Source organism: Onychostoma macrolepis, chromosome 11, assembly GCF_012432095.1.
Source record: "Onychostoma macrolepis isolate SWU-2019 chromosome 11, ASM1243209v1, whole genome shotgun sequence".
Lineage (NCBI taxonomy): Eukaryota > Metazoa > Chordata > Actinopteri > Cypriniformes > Cyprinidae > Onychostoma > Onychostoma macrolepis.
Genome location: NC_081165.1, coordinates 8,556,530 through 8,571,093, shown reverse-complemented (window position 1 = coordinate 8,571,093; position 14,564 = coordinate 8,556,530). Strand labels below are relative to the sequence as shown.

The following is a 14,564-nucleotide window of genomic DNA, read 5'->3' as shown; positions in this document are numbered from 1 at the left end:
AATGGCCAATAAAATGACCAGTGCATAAATGACTGCAAACAGAAGCTTCTAGCTTGAAACCTCTTTTTCACAAATTCGCCTGCCCATCCAGTTCTGATGGTTAATGGTAAACAAACTTGCTGTCGAGGCTTGGCTTGAGCCTTGAGTTCAAACCCCCCAATAACAGAAATAGAGGAGGAGATGGGGAGGTGGAGGGACGCTGGAAGAATTTTCGCTGGGACAGTGGAGCTTATATCGGCTTGTAATGATGATTGACAGGACAGAACGATTAGGCTCAGAAAAAAAAAAAAAAGGACCAAAATGGACTCTATTTACTTTCTTAACACACACACACACACACTACTGGGCTCTTTTATGCAATCATTGCATAATTCCATAGAAATCCATGATTATAATCTTTCATCAGAATGTTATACTTTTTTCCGCTGCTGAAATGGTTTTCGTCTCCTTACAACTACGTTTTTTCATATAATTTTCATATATTCGCAATCCAATCAGTCTTTTTTCTCACTGAATATCCTGTTTCTTTCCTTTCTAACCTTATTTCAGCTTCATCAGCTTCAGCTTCACCAAACTTCAACATGTTTTGCCTTTAAAATCTTTTAAATCTAGATCAGTATTCCTTGTGCGTATCTTACCCTACTTTGATGTTATCATGTTATTCAAACATTTCAAGCAGGTGTTCCTTCAAGCCTGGTTAAGGGACCTTTTCTGCTCCAAAGGTGCATGACTGCCTGACTTTATAAGGCACTTCCTATGTGTGCATACGATGACGTCATATCAACACTAGAGTAGTTGAATGTCTATGTGTGTGCATGGTGTGTGTGTGTGTGTACAAGAAGTGGGAGTTAGGAGGGATCTGGCAACAGAGGAAAGTTCATGGCTGTGTGTTTCTATCAACACAAGGCAATCTGAGCTCAGATCTGCTCAGTTCTGTCTCCACACCTGATTGCAAAATACATCGAATGACACAGAAACAGACTTTTATTTAAGTGACAATGCATGCTGTTGCAAAGTCATTTCAGGTGGACAAAACTGTGACTCGGCTGGGTTAATGTATAGACTAATTGAATAGCTTCTTATCCTTGTAAATGCATGCTGTTGCATGACAATTGCATATACATTTACACACAAACCCAGTGCACAGTTATCGATTCATGTGTGCATGTTCACCTTGCCACAAGTACAATGTCAAAAATCAACATTTTGTTCGTTCTCCTGCTGGACACAACTGGCCTGCTGGAATGTGTGGAATGTTCTTGAAATTATAAGGGGATTAAAGTGAGTCAGCTCATCCGCGGCCAAATATCGGATGATAAGCCTGTTGGGTTCGGGGGCCAAGGCCAGACACAGAGATTTGCAACACTGTAACACAAGCACATTTTGTTCCTGCTGCATTCCTGCCTCTCAGCTCTGTTTGTTTAGCACTTTGAGGTTTTTTTGTGTGGTATTGTGTTTGACCGTATGTAAAGCTTCACCCTTAGTGTGCACGTTACAATCGTCTTATCGCATGGAGTAAGCGGCCAGATTTTATTTAGCACTTTAAAGGTATTTGTAGAAATTATTGTAGAATTTATTGATTAGAGTGCAGCTCACTGAACAAAAAAGTAAAACACTGTTTAAGAAAGTCTTTAAAATAAAATTTTAAACAAAACACATTTGCCCTAATTGTAGTTTGTATTTTATGTAGTCTGATATGCATTTTCTATTTTCTTTTGTTTGTAGTTTGTAAATAAGGGGCATGTCACTCAATTTGTCCATATTGCCCTGTATAATTTCAGATAAATTTGCACCGAAATGCATAGAGTTTGCTTGAAAAAAACAAAACAAAACAAAAAAAACATAACAAAACATAATTGTCTTTGGCATTATGTTTGTCATAATTGTAGCACGTATTTAGTCCGGGTTGCATTTTCTGTGATCTTAAGTAGTTTTCTTAATGTGGATGAGGGCATGTTAAGTAGCAGATTAATTTGCACCAAAATACAAGTTTGATTGGGAGGGACTACATAGTTATGTGAGCTGCATTTTATTATTTGCATTTAGCTTTGAGTTTTTACTGTCCATGGCAGACCTGTGACCCGACTAAAATCCCACTGTAAACGTGCATAAACATTGGGATGAGATCTCATTATCTCACATCCACATGAGCATCTGGATAAGACTGAATCAGAGGTATATTATATATGATATACAACAGCTGTTATCTAGCCCTGCACAGATCATAATGAAGAGACATCACCCATATCCATCTAGCTCGCAGACAATATGGGCTCCATCTCGACAGGCTGGTAAATAAAATGTAGCAGTAAAACATTACAGTGTTCGCTGTGCGTGCTTTCTTATCAGCAATGGAGCCACCTTTATGTCTGTCAGACTGTCTCTGTGGATTCACCGGGCTGTGGGCCCTTATTTCTTCATTCTGTGCATTAAATGTCTCTCTTTGCACTTCTCACTGAGGTTCTTTAGCCTTGTATGGTCTTGTCTGTCTGTTCAAATAATTCTTGACTCTAAGGACTCTGGACTCTCATGCCGGTCAGCAGCCTGTCTGGTTTCAGGTACCTAATGTTTGTTTGGTGTGATGTCTGCCTCAAAGCCACATTTTAAAATACACTATGGTTTTATATTTAATAAGTCAAATGCACAGGTTTGTTTAAACCACGGCTTTGAAATAAACCCCAGATAATCTGTTTCTGATTCAGTGTATTGTGTTTTTAATAATAGAGAGGAAAACGGGGATTTCAGTTTTAATAGCACTTTGCTTTGGGAAAAATAAAGTTTCTATACAGGTGAACACTGAAAATGTTCAGACTAATAATCTGAACTATTCTATCGAATTCTATTCTGTCAACAGCCAAAAAAAAATACATGAAGAGTTCAGATGCAAAAGCCTTGAAGTGTTGTCTGATTTTTTTCTCAGGCTCCTATAAAGAACCTATTCATTGCCATTAAAGTGAAATTACTGAACCTACACAGAAGCCTGAGAAAAATGCTCATTTTAGAACAACATTTTATATGGCACTTAGAGGCATTTGCATCTGACCTCTTCACATGTTCATCATGTTTTTAGGAATAAAATAAAATCAGGCAAGCAATATACGAACAAACTCCTCTGTAAAAACCTTCAGAATGTAGATAAGACTAAAACTGTAAACGTTGATGTATGAGTCTATTGATCTAAATTTTGTAAGTATAGAAATGCACTTTTGATAACTGTAGTCGAGGAGTAGATGTGTACTCTTTTTAATGAAAGAAATTATCATTAAAATATGACATAATTTTCCTTATATTATTGTTACTATTTTGATTATATTATGTCATTTTTATGATTATTTATATTATTTTATTCACTCAAAATGTTCTAATTCTTATTTGTTGTCTCTATGGATGACAATTGAAATGCAAACTGTTTTTTGCTTTTTTTTCGAAAATGCAATTAAAAATGTATAGTGAAACATGAAAATGCCATTTTGAGGGCATTTCTCCTCACTATGTCTCATGGTTTGTTTTAAATAGGCTATACTGAAATCTGCAAGTAGGGGTTTGACGTTTAGAAAAATACCATCAATTCCATATAATACCATTGCGCCTAAAAAAGCCCCCATTCACAGTGAAAACAGGTGTGTGTATATGTATTATGTGGCTATTTACATATAAAACATGTACAGTAAGCAAATGCACAACACATAGAGGGTAACAATAATTCAGAGCCCTTCACATATAACAGCAGCGTGCGCACTGTGTCTTTAAATCCCGCCTGAAAGGGGCGGGGCTTGAGCGTCCTCTGACTACTGTGAGCATTTAAAGCACCGCGCACACAGAAGACCCGTTTATGAACGAACCTCTCCAGTGCTGTAATGAACGTCCTCTAGCATCTATAGAGCTGAACCAAAGCTTTCCAACGGGCCTAACGGAATCATTACGGCATTATGAACTTTTAACACCGGACACCTAGAATTTGTCAGGAGATTAAGGTGAATTTTATTGTGTTTGTCGCATTGTCTCTCTCTCTCTCTCTCTCTCTGTGTGTGTGTGTGTGCTGATGACGACAGTGACGTGTGTAAAGATATTATCAGATTCTGTGACAGGACATCCGATAAGGTGAGTGTGTGTGTGTGTGTGTGTGCGTGCGTGCGTGTTTAATTAGGACAGAAGTGCAGGAATAGTTCTAAAACCTAATTAAGCTTATTTATATTTAATACTTATTTATTTTAGTTTTTTGTTATAATGATGATGATGATGATGATGATCAGCTGACAAGACACGCATGATAGTGTCACAATATGTGATGTTAACACATATTGCTTCATTTCGTGGAACATCAGTCTTTTTTTTTTTTTTCTTCAAGAAATGTATAAGGTGTGTTTCGTCAGGTGTGATAGAGTGTTAGTGACTCATCCCGCCAGTTTGCGGAAGCGGACAGGTAGATCGGGTATGGTTGCTAGGAAACCGCGGCGGAGGTGACAAGAGCGGGGTGTGAACGCGCGCGACTGTCTCTCCTTCATACCTTCTCACAATGTCATATCAGTGGTTTGTCAGAACGCAGATATTTCGTAATTTGAGGCCATGTACAATGACTCTACACTTTACTGCTGGACCTCTTTTCGGAATATTTTTTTTGTTAGGATGATTGGCTTAAAATTGTTGTATACACTTGTGTTTGCATTGTGAATATGCAGACATTAAATGAGCACTAGAAGCACTTTTGAAGTGCCCTGTGTTTTAGGGTTTGTCTGTCAAGAACATTTCATTGCAAAGTTAAGAAATTCTAGTTTGCATGAAGAAAATAAAGCCTATTTTTAGAACTATTGCCATTATCTACATCACTTTGACAATTAAGTACATTTGTAATCCAGTTCTAAAGACATAATTAAATAATGACACTGTCTTAATAGAGCTAATGGAGAATTTGGATTTGTCTCATATTTAATGAAGTTTGCATCATTGATTGATTCTAATGCTGTGAAGCTGCATTGAATCAGTCTTTATTGTATTACAAGTTGATAATGCACAAACATTTTCTTTTCTTTACAGTATATTTACTGTAATGCTATATCACTGCAGTTTTTGGATGTGGCCCTTATGCTGAATTAATGAATAAGTGTGGTTATTCATCATGAACATAATCTCCATTTTAATAGAGCTATAATAAGCTTTGTTGTCTTGTGATTTTGGGAGTGAGTAGTGACATGTCCCTGACAGGTTTTTTTTAAGATTCACTGATCCTTTCTTGCACAGTGCAGCCAAATGCACTGTTTTGGTTCTGAGACCTCAGATTTAAATGTAAAAAAGGATAGAATTAATAAATGCTCATCTGACAGTGTTTTATAGAATGTTTCATGGGGTTTACGCCACAACGAGCACATTTGCTACGCTTTGTTTACTTAACGTCTTTGCAACACATTGGCATTGTCTTCCCCAAGGCATTGAGAAATGTCTGTGCCGGACACTAGGAAGTCTGCCCGTCTTGCACCTGTTGTGAGAGGAAGCGCTTGTCCCGCGGGGTTCTTTATCACAGATCAGGTTGCATTGTGTGCTCATAGTGACCGTATCCAAGGTCCAAAGCTTTCAGGATGCATGACTGCTTGCATTTGTGAACCGGATCAGGGATGGTAGACATAAATGCACGGCCTTGTTGAACCAATTGACCCGGTTTGATCACATACCCTTTTATGAAATGGCATTGCAATGCATTGCTTTCTTTGACTAGATTTTACTCTGTGCATCACAAATAATCTGCAAAATGTGTGAGATTGATTAAACTGCAATATCCTATGAATGCACCTGTTGCATATCACACTCTGCAGAAATGCATTGAACCATGCTCATGCATTGTATCTGTTGCTTGCAAAGCAGCCCTGCAATAAAATGTTCTATAAAATATGCTAATTGCTGTTTAATAGGGTACATGAGTTGTTTGTATCTCTGGAAGACTGTCGTAATGTTGGTGATTTGATAGCTTGTGTGCGTGATATGTGTTTGTAAGCTAAAACCAGGATGAACCTTGCCTCCAGGTCCATCACTCTTCACGTTCTCAGGGGTGTAAAGCTGGTTTCTCAAAGAGCGAAAAACGTTTACTGGATTGTACTATAGAAGCTATACTGCTTTAGACCATCTCTAGTGTTACACCACATAGTAACACTAGATACAAGTTCCTTCAAACATAAGTTGTGTTCCCAAGGCATGAAATTTGAGACTCATTTGCATACATTGTTTGATATTACATGGCTTCCTCTGTGAGGAAAGCATTTGCTCGAGACTCTCAGCAAGTCGTGCTTGCAGACAAAATTACACAGTATTTCATCGAATGCAGCAAAGTGATCAATTGTATGCTGTCAATGCATCCTACAAGACTGAATTGAGTCTTTCGTGGTTTGTACTGTTTTGTGTGTGTGACATCTAAGAGAGCATTCGGTTTGGCTCTATCCTCGGGGCTTTAGGGGCACAAGTGTCGTTTAGTGCTGTCAAACTGAGCGCTTGTCATACCACAGGCTGTGAAGCTCAGCAGAATGTTGCTCAATGTTCTTTTCTGAAAATGCTTGACTAGAGTCCCGTCCACATGGCTGACTGCATTGCAAAGCGAGGGGACACGAGGAGGAGGTGCATTGGATGGTGTGCTGAGAGCCCAGGGCTCACTGCTCCATAAACAACTAGACAATGTCTCAGTTCTTCCGCAACAACCCCAAAACCATTGCAATGATCTCAGTTAGGTTTGAATGTTCATATGGTCATAATAGAGGTGATGATAAAATTTTGCCGCTCAAACGTTGCTCTTTCATAGCTTAATGTAGCTCTTGGTTGTATTTCTGTCTAGTATTGACTTTAGCTTGGACGTTTTTCTTAAAATTCCTTCAAGAAATGAAAATAGACACAAATAAGACAAAATAAGTTGTAAATAAGGCACAAAATATTTAAATATGTCTTAATACTTCAAAATTTCACATTGCCATTTCTTTTTAATTGTGAAATTTACTATACCTTTTTTCATTGTAGTTGATGTACAGTAAATAACTATAATATAAATGTGAATCAGTTTTGATTGCAGATTTGAGTTTCAGAAGGTATCTCAACTTGCAAGATTCCTAGGGATTTTTCCTCAAAGTCTCCATTTGCTTAGATCAAAATATCTAATTTGGGTTTTTTCATATGGGGTTGTATCGTGAGCTCAGTGTAAGATCTGTTCTGAAAGTTCAGATAACGCGTGTGAAAATACTGAAGTCAGTAAGAAAGTGAATTTGAGAAGCAGGAGGCTTCAGTATTTGTTCTTTATTTAGTCTTATTTTCTGCTTTTCAGAAACACTTGAGATTACAGATATTTATGCTCTTGTCTTCTCATGGCTGTGTTTCAGGTACAGGCCAGCAGCTGCCAGCTTGGCGGGAGGAGCATTTCCTGGCCTGAATGCGAACCGACTGCAGCTGGAGCATGTCCACTGCAGGCTTGACTGCCCAGGAGATCTGTTTACCCGCACAAAGCCTATTCCTGCGGGACAGCCATTGGCATAGCATGGCCGGAGCTAAGCCCTCTTGGAAATACCATGATCTACACAAGTGAGTGCAACACTAAAAGCACAAGTGCGTTTCTTTTGTGTTGAACATGGATTAGTTTTACAAGTCCCTGGACAAGCTCTGCATGACTGAGCAGAAAAACAGGAAATGGCTTGATATTAACATGGTTCATATGATATTAATGAACCTAGGATTTTTGTCTGATTAGCTCTCCTGTTCTTAATCTACAGTTTATACTTCACCATTGATTCTTCTATGGATTATAACATTCAGTCCCGGCAACAGGTGCTGCCATCATTCTCAGGAGCGTACGGTAAGTTGCATTACAACATAAGTTTCATCATTATGAAAAGTTCACTCAAATTTACTCACCCTCATTTCATTCCAAACCTGTATGGTGTGGTTGTTTTTTTTTTTTTTTTTTTTTTCGTCTTTCTTTACATTTAGAGACAATTCAAAGTGGCCGCAGACAAAAGCATCAAACAGCACCAAAAAAATGCCTTAAAATAGACTACAACATGCACTATTTTTTGACGAGCCATATTTGATTTAAGAGCAACGGATGGGAATGTTTTCAACTACACGGTCTTCAGAAGGCTAATTTAGTGAAATATAGCATATGTGATTACTTTTATATTGCATTTTTTTTCTCCTTTTTGGAGAATGAAAGAAGTGGTCATAATGAACAGTCTTTTTATGGAAAGAACTGCAAAATTATCTGCAAAAAAAGCATATGGGTTTGCAATGACTTGAATGAGTAAATAACAGTTCCTTAAACTCATGTACTAAATACTAAAGATAAGAGAAAGATGAGAAAACGATGTTGTCATTGGATGAATCAAAGGTGTAATAATGCATCGAAGTGTATGTGGCTCAAACAGTAGAACATGGTGCTAGCAACACCAGGGTCATGGGTTCGATTTCAGGGAATGCACAAACTAATAAAATCTGATGTTTGGATAAAAGCCTCTGCCAAATTTAATGTAAATAGTGATTAATACTTTTGGAGAAAGTCATAAGCTTAAAGGTGCCATAGAATGGAAAACTGTATTTACCTTTACCTATTCAAATAATAAGAGTTCTGTACATGGAAATGACATACCGTGAGCCTAAAACACCATAGTTTTCTCCTTATGTAAATCTCGTGAATAAAAAAGACCACGGAAAAATGGGCGAATCAGAACATAACACCGACTGTGACGTAACAGTCGGGATCACTATGCCCCCAACATTTGCATAACGTCTACCCGCCCATGTTCTAGGCCAGCCGAACCATCAGAAGTTCTGCAGGTATTGTAAAGAAACAAGCGAGGACAACAGCGAAAACATGGAACTAAATGTTATGTTCCAGGCTGTGCAGGGGATGTGACGTGTAGGGATGGGTTGGTGTCTGTATTCAGAAAGGCACGGAAAGCAAATGACACGTTCTAATAAAATAACGTGAGGCACTAAAGGGACATAGTTAGCTTGTTAGCAGTAGTCTGTTGCATTACAGTACATAATATTTCACTTACCACATAAACAGAGTAAGGAGAGATGACTGAGGATGATGGCGAAAGATTTACAGATCCTGAGCACCACTGACAAGCATTTGATCTTGTAAAATGTGTGGTAAGTACTGCCGCTCCATAGTATAAACATAGTTTGTGCGATTGCGAATCTCGTAAGCGAAAGTGAAACTATAACACGATCGACCAATCGTTCAAAAGCAGTTTCAATGTCCTGCATATTAATAGTGGCTCTCTGATGCCCGCATTTTATATACAGTATAATTACCCGACGATATAACTGCGAGAGAAAGTATTGAAATATATATTTTCCTCCCTGTGTCTCCTTCCTGCTGTGAGCTACTGAAATGAGCCGCACTGTGAAACAGCCAAACAGAGCAGAGCTCATTATTATTCATGACCCTTCCAAATAAACCAATAACAAACCATTTCATTCTAGGGAGAAATCCTAGGGTGGAAAATGCACATGTAAAACCGTTTCTGGAGATTTTTTGCCCTTACCTAAGCCACATACCTTCTATGTAGATATCAGAGAACAATTTAAAATACTGTATCAATGCATTCTATGGCACCTTTAAAGGTGAAGTGCAATTTCTGTTCCACTTGCGGTCACCTCTTTTACATTGATGGTAATTAGGTTTTTAGGTTTCATGATTTGCATAAAAGAACAATTTATTCATTTAGATCTTAAAAACTGCTATATACTCATTCTCTGCTACCTTCCTGTTCAAACAGAACAGCGGACTCATCTTCAGTCACCAAACAGCCCAGGAGGCCAGCCCTTGCCACCCAAAAAGCCCAGACCTTCCCAGCTCACCTTGCACACGGACCCTTTCACGTCCAGCCCTGCTGAAGACGACCAAGTGGTTCCCTGCTTTCAACGTCTAACGGTATCTGACCGCATCAGTCCTCCCCAGACGCCCAGCCGAGTCACCAAACCCCTTCCCCCAATTCCCGGTTCAGCAGAGCTTTCCCCGGATCAGGCTATGGACAGTGAGGTAGAGTTCTTTAATGGAGATGACAATCGCTGCCTAGTTTCTGAATCTTGCTCAAAACAGTCTTCGTTCCGCTATGGAATGCCCAGTCGGAGGAGTTTCAGGGGCTGTGGACAGATTAACTATGCATACTTTGAAGGTCCAACATCCCTGCAGAAGCCACAGCTGCAGCCGCAAAAGCCGAGGCAGGAGCGGGAAACCCAGCAGAGGGAACAGGAGCTCCGTGAGCAGCAGCAGCAGCAAAACTGTCTCCGACAGCAAGAACGTACGCAAAGGAAGTTGCGGCGCTCCCATTCTGGCCCCGCCGGCTGCTTCAACAAACCCACCTCCTTCCGGCTGTCCAGCCACCACCGGAACACGCAAGGCCTGGATAAACCGGAAGTTCCTCCCAGAGTTCCTATTCCCCCACGTCCAATCAAGACTGGAGACTACCGCCGCTGGTCAGCCGAAGTCTCATCGGGAGCCAACAGCGACGATGACCGACCTCCGAAAGTACCTCCTAGAGAACCTTTATCCGGCGGTAGTTCCCGCACCCCGAGCCCAAAGAGCCTTCCAGTGTACCTCAACGGGATCATGCCCCCAACGCAGAGCTTTGCCCCAGACCCTAAATATGTCAGTCGTGGCCTGCAACGACAGAATAGTGAAGGCTCCCCGTGCATTCTGCCCGTCATGGAGAATGGCAGGAAAGCGAGCACCACGCACTACTTCCTTTTGCCGCAACGTCCGTCGTACCTGGACAAACATGAGAAGTATTTAACTGACAGCACAGCGAGTCGAGGCACGGATGCCTCGGATTCGAGTCTGGACTGGGACTGTCAAAGCAAAAGGAAAACGACGCACCAAATAGACTTGGTATGAAAAAACCGGGGCATATTCGACCCCCGAAACTTTTCCCGCTTCTTTGTCACAGCTTTGCTCTAGCGCTCCGAGCGAGTTACGTATGAATTGCAGTTACTGGGATTTCTCTTGTTTTGGAAACAGTTCTAACGGTTCTCTTAGAGCGAGCTCGGAAACTATTTTGATGTTTTTTTTAATTTCATTTCTATGTGAAATGTAAGTGTTGAAATGATGGTGCAGTTGTTTGGTATTAGCTGGTCTGGTACCTCCATACTTCAGTGTTGTAAATTTTCGTAGTCTCATTTTATATCACATTGAAGATTATTTTTATGTCTCGGAACATGTAGTTGAGCATGTTCTTCTGATCATAGGGACATAGGGTCAGTAAATGCTTCTTTACATTTGTGTCGTCTACCATATATATGAAGTATAAAATCGGCCCGACTTTTTTTCGTGGCCGGCATTTGAAGTGAAGGGTATTCCATCTTATTGCATTGCATACTGCATGCAAGCACGCAATCTGACACATGCACACTATTTCGCAGTTCTTCTGTTGGACTAATGCTCTCAGCTTTTGTCAGGACACTCTTTTGTGTGCTTTTGTTCATGTGGCCTGTCTGTACAATTTGTCTTGATTGTGTGTTACATAGAAACAGGCTAAGTATTGCTTTTCTGTTCTAAGTTCTGTGTGTGTGTGTGTGTGTGTGTGAGTGAGTGATTCAAGAGCTGAATGTGTTACATTTGCCCAGTTTTGGCACTGCTTTTAAGCTTTCATAAGCTGCTTAAAACGGCAGCTGAAATGTTGCCCTCTGAATGAACGGAGTATTTCCGATCCCTGGCTTCTCGCTGAGGTGTAGTGTGTTCTTTTGTTGCACAAAAAGCAATACTTGTAAAACTTGTGAATGCGTTTTTCTCCTCTTTTAAAGTGCTGTCTCCACGTGAAGCTGTGAGCCATTGTCTGCGATAGGATTTTCTCAAGTACTACCTCCCTTTATAGTTCTACTTCTTCTGAAATACCCAACTACGGATTACAAAGACTCAACAAATACAATCTCCTTTGACGTACACAGGTCCGTACAAGGAAACAGTTGCCCCTGATCTATATTTCTTCATGTTTTGCCCATTCGAAACAGTCAGTCATTAACACTTCCTCAATGAAAACGCATCTTCGACCGATTTTTAAGAGCTACGTGGAGTTAAAGTCCATGTGTGGTGCATTTGGCTGAGCTCACACATACTGATCTTCCTGTTACTGTACATGCATTCCTGTTAGACGTGATTACAGTGGGTGTGGGCACCAGAGACTTTGGCTGCTGGCAGCTGGTGAATGAGATGTTTTATTATTCTATATTGTTTCCAGAACCATCGTGATAACTCAGTAAATGTAGCAAGTGCCATGCAATTTAAAAAAGGGGAAAGTAAGACTATAAAAACATGCTGTTTGGAAGCTATGAGGTCAAGTACAGCTTACCACCTCACAGGATTTTGTACTCATTTGATGCCATGGTTTTTATCCTTAATTTTTACCAGTTTGTATATGTTTACATTATACCTTGTTATTTTCCTTTTAGCAGTCTTACCTAAAAAAAAAAAAAAATGAAATGAAGGCAAGTTCAAGAAGAAATAGACATCTCTGCTGTGTTATGTATGTGTGTGTGTGTATGTGTATATATATATGTATATGTATATGTGTGTATATATATGTATATGTATATATATGTGTGTATGTGTGTATATATATATATATATATATATATATATAAGCAAAGTGCACTGAGAAAACAGTATGTTGTGATGTGTAAAAGTATTTAACATCGTCCTCTTACCCAAACTGAATAGTTGTTAGTCTATTGTATCTTGTAAAGTAATAAAAATAAATACTTATTTATGAATCAAGTTTGTCTTTATCTGATATTCTGTTGTATTTCATGCTCTGAAGTATGTCGTATCTCTGAGAAACACAGATATATAGCTGTTTTGCCTGTTTTATCACATCCACGCCCCTGTGCTCTGCCTCATTACTATTGGCCTGGCTCCAGACAGGAGGAAGGTGAACTGTACTTTTGCACTTAAAAACCGATCTTAGATCAGTTCTGTGGTTGCCTTTACGGAGATGATGGGTTGGTTTGAAGGGATGCGTGTCTCGGAGCGGTTTTACAGGGCACCATCTAGCAAACCTGGGAATTACTCACATAGACCGGTATTTTCTGCCTTGCTGATCGGGGAAAATGCTGTTTCTCTGGTCTTTTTTTTTTTTTTTTGGTGCGTAAAAGCCTTTGGATGAAACGATAAGCAGCTGAAATGAGCAAATGATATGTCCAAAACAGATCGATCATTTTAACACTAATGTATAGAAACTGAAATGAATCGCAGTCTGGTCTTTTTTTTTGTGCCCAAAAGCCTTGGATGAAATGATAAGCAGCTGAAAGGAGTGAACAATAAGTTCCCTGTATGTCCCAAACCATTCAATTTAATATACTAAATAACTTATAAAAACTCAAATTAACCACAACTATGACCACCTAGAATGTCACATGGTTTGTTATTGCTTTAGCTTTTGGTTTTTTGAAATTGAAATTAATTACTTCTAAACTGTACTTTTTCATGTTAATGTGATGAACCTGTTATCTCTTCTACTCGACAAATTAGGCTCAGATTACAGGAAATGAAGTCATCCTGTTCACCTTCAGTTGCATTTACTCTGTTTCTGTTTTAATTTTATACACTGTAAAAAATTATAAGTTGACTTAACTTAAAAAAATTGAGGAAACCCGTTGCCTTAAAATTAAGTAAATGATAATTTAAAAAATAAGTTAAGTGAATTATCAAGTTCGCTTAACTTTAAAAAAAATAAATAAAATTATTTACTTAATAATTTTAAGGCAACGGGTTTCCTCAATTTTTTTTTAAGTTAAGTCAATTTATCACTTTTTTACAGTGTATTACAGTTACTATTCTTCTTATTTTTTTAAAATCTTAATATATAGCTATAATTCATTTTTAGTTTTACTAAATTTTGATACTTTAGTCATTTTAATAAACTTGTTTCAGTTAGTAGCCAAGGCAATATTTTTAATCCCTAGAAGTGTTAATCTAATATCTAAATTTTATTTGATGTTATTTTAAGCAGTGAATCGGGACATAGTGTCAAGAGATGGTATCCAAGCTTTTGAAAATTATATATTGAACTAATATCGAATTGAAAATAATTTCTTTTTATAACTCAAACTTTATCTGTTGATATTTGTTGAACATGTCCTAAAAATAATAGTAATGACACAGAAAATCATTTAAAAGACATTTCAAGTTGATTCACCTCACCTGTGAAATGGAAATGACTCTTTGCAAACCAGTAATTCAACTCTTAAAAAAAAAAAAAAAAAAAAAGATAAACTTCCTGATTAATCACAACCCGATCAAAAGCAGACAATAGGGAGGATCTATAGTTGAACTTGAACCATACACATTAAGGTTCAAAAAAAGCAAACAACTAGTTTAGATGGCCCTGACTTAGATCTGTTATCTGTCAACCCAACGAAAACATTCACTTACTCACACACAAACATACATGGCTACTAATAGCTAAATGAGTACATACTTCTATTGTTTTATATAAAACTAATTATAATTACTACAGACTAATCCAAACTCACACCCTATCCTGCCCCTCAAAGATCCCCCCCCCCCCCCCACCTTTTCATTCTTTACCATATTTACA

The 14,564-nt window shown here is 38.6% G+C and overlaps 1 protein-coding gene across 1 annotated transcript; it reads left to right on the top strand.

Moving 5' to 3' along the window:
- Positions 1 to 3,833: 3,833 nt before the first annotated feature.
- errfi1a (ERBB receptor feedback inhibitor 1a) lies at positions 3,834 to 12,742 on the top strand. The gene is made up of 4 exons (XM_058792181.1): positions 3,834 to 3,974; positions 7,350 to 7,548; positions 7,737 to 7,819; positions 9,750 to 12,742. The coding sequence occupies exons 2-4, from the start codon at positions 7,400 to 7,402 to the stop codon at positions 10,865 to 10,867; spliced, it is 1,350 nt and encodes a 449-aa protein (XP_058648164.1). The 5' UTR covers positions 3,834 to 3,974; positions 7,350 to 7,399; the 3' UTR covers positions 10,868 to 12,742.
- The last annotated feature ends 1,822 nt before the right edge of the window (positions 12,743 to 14,564 follow it).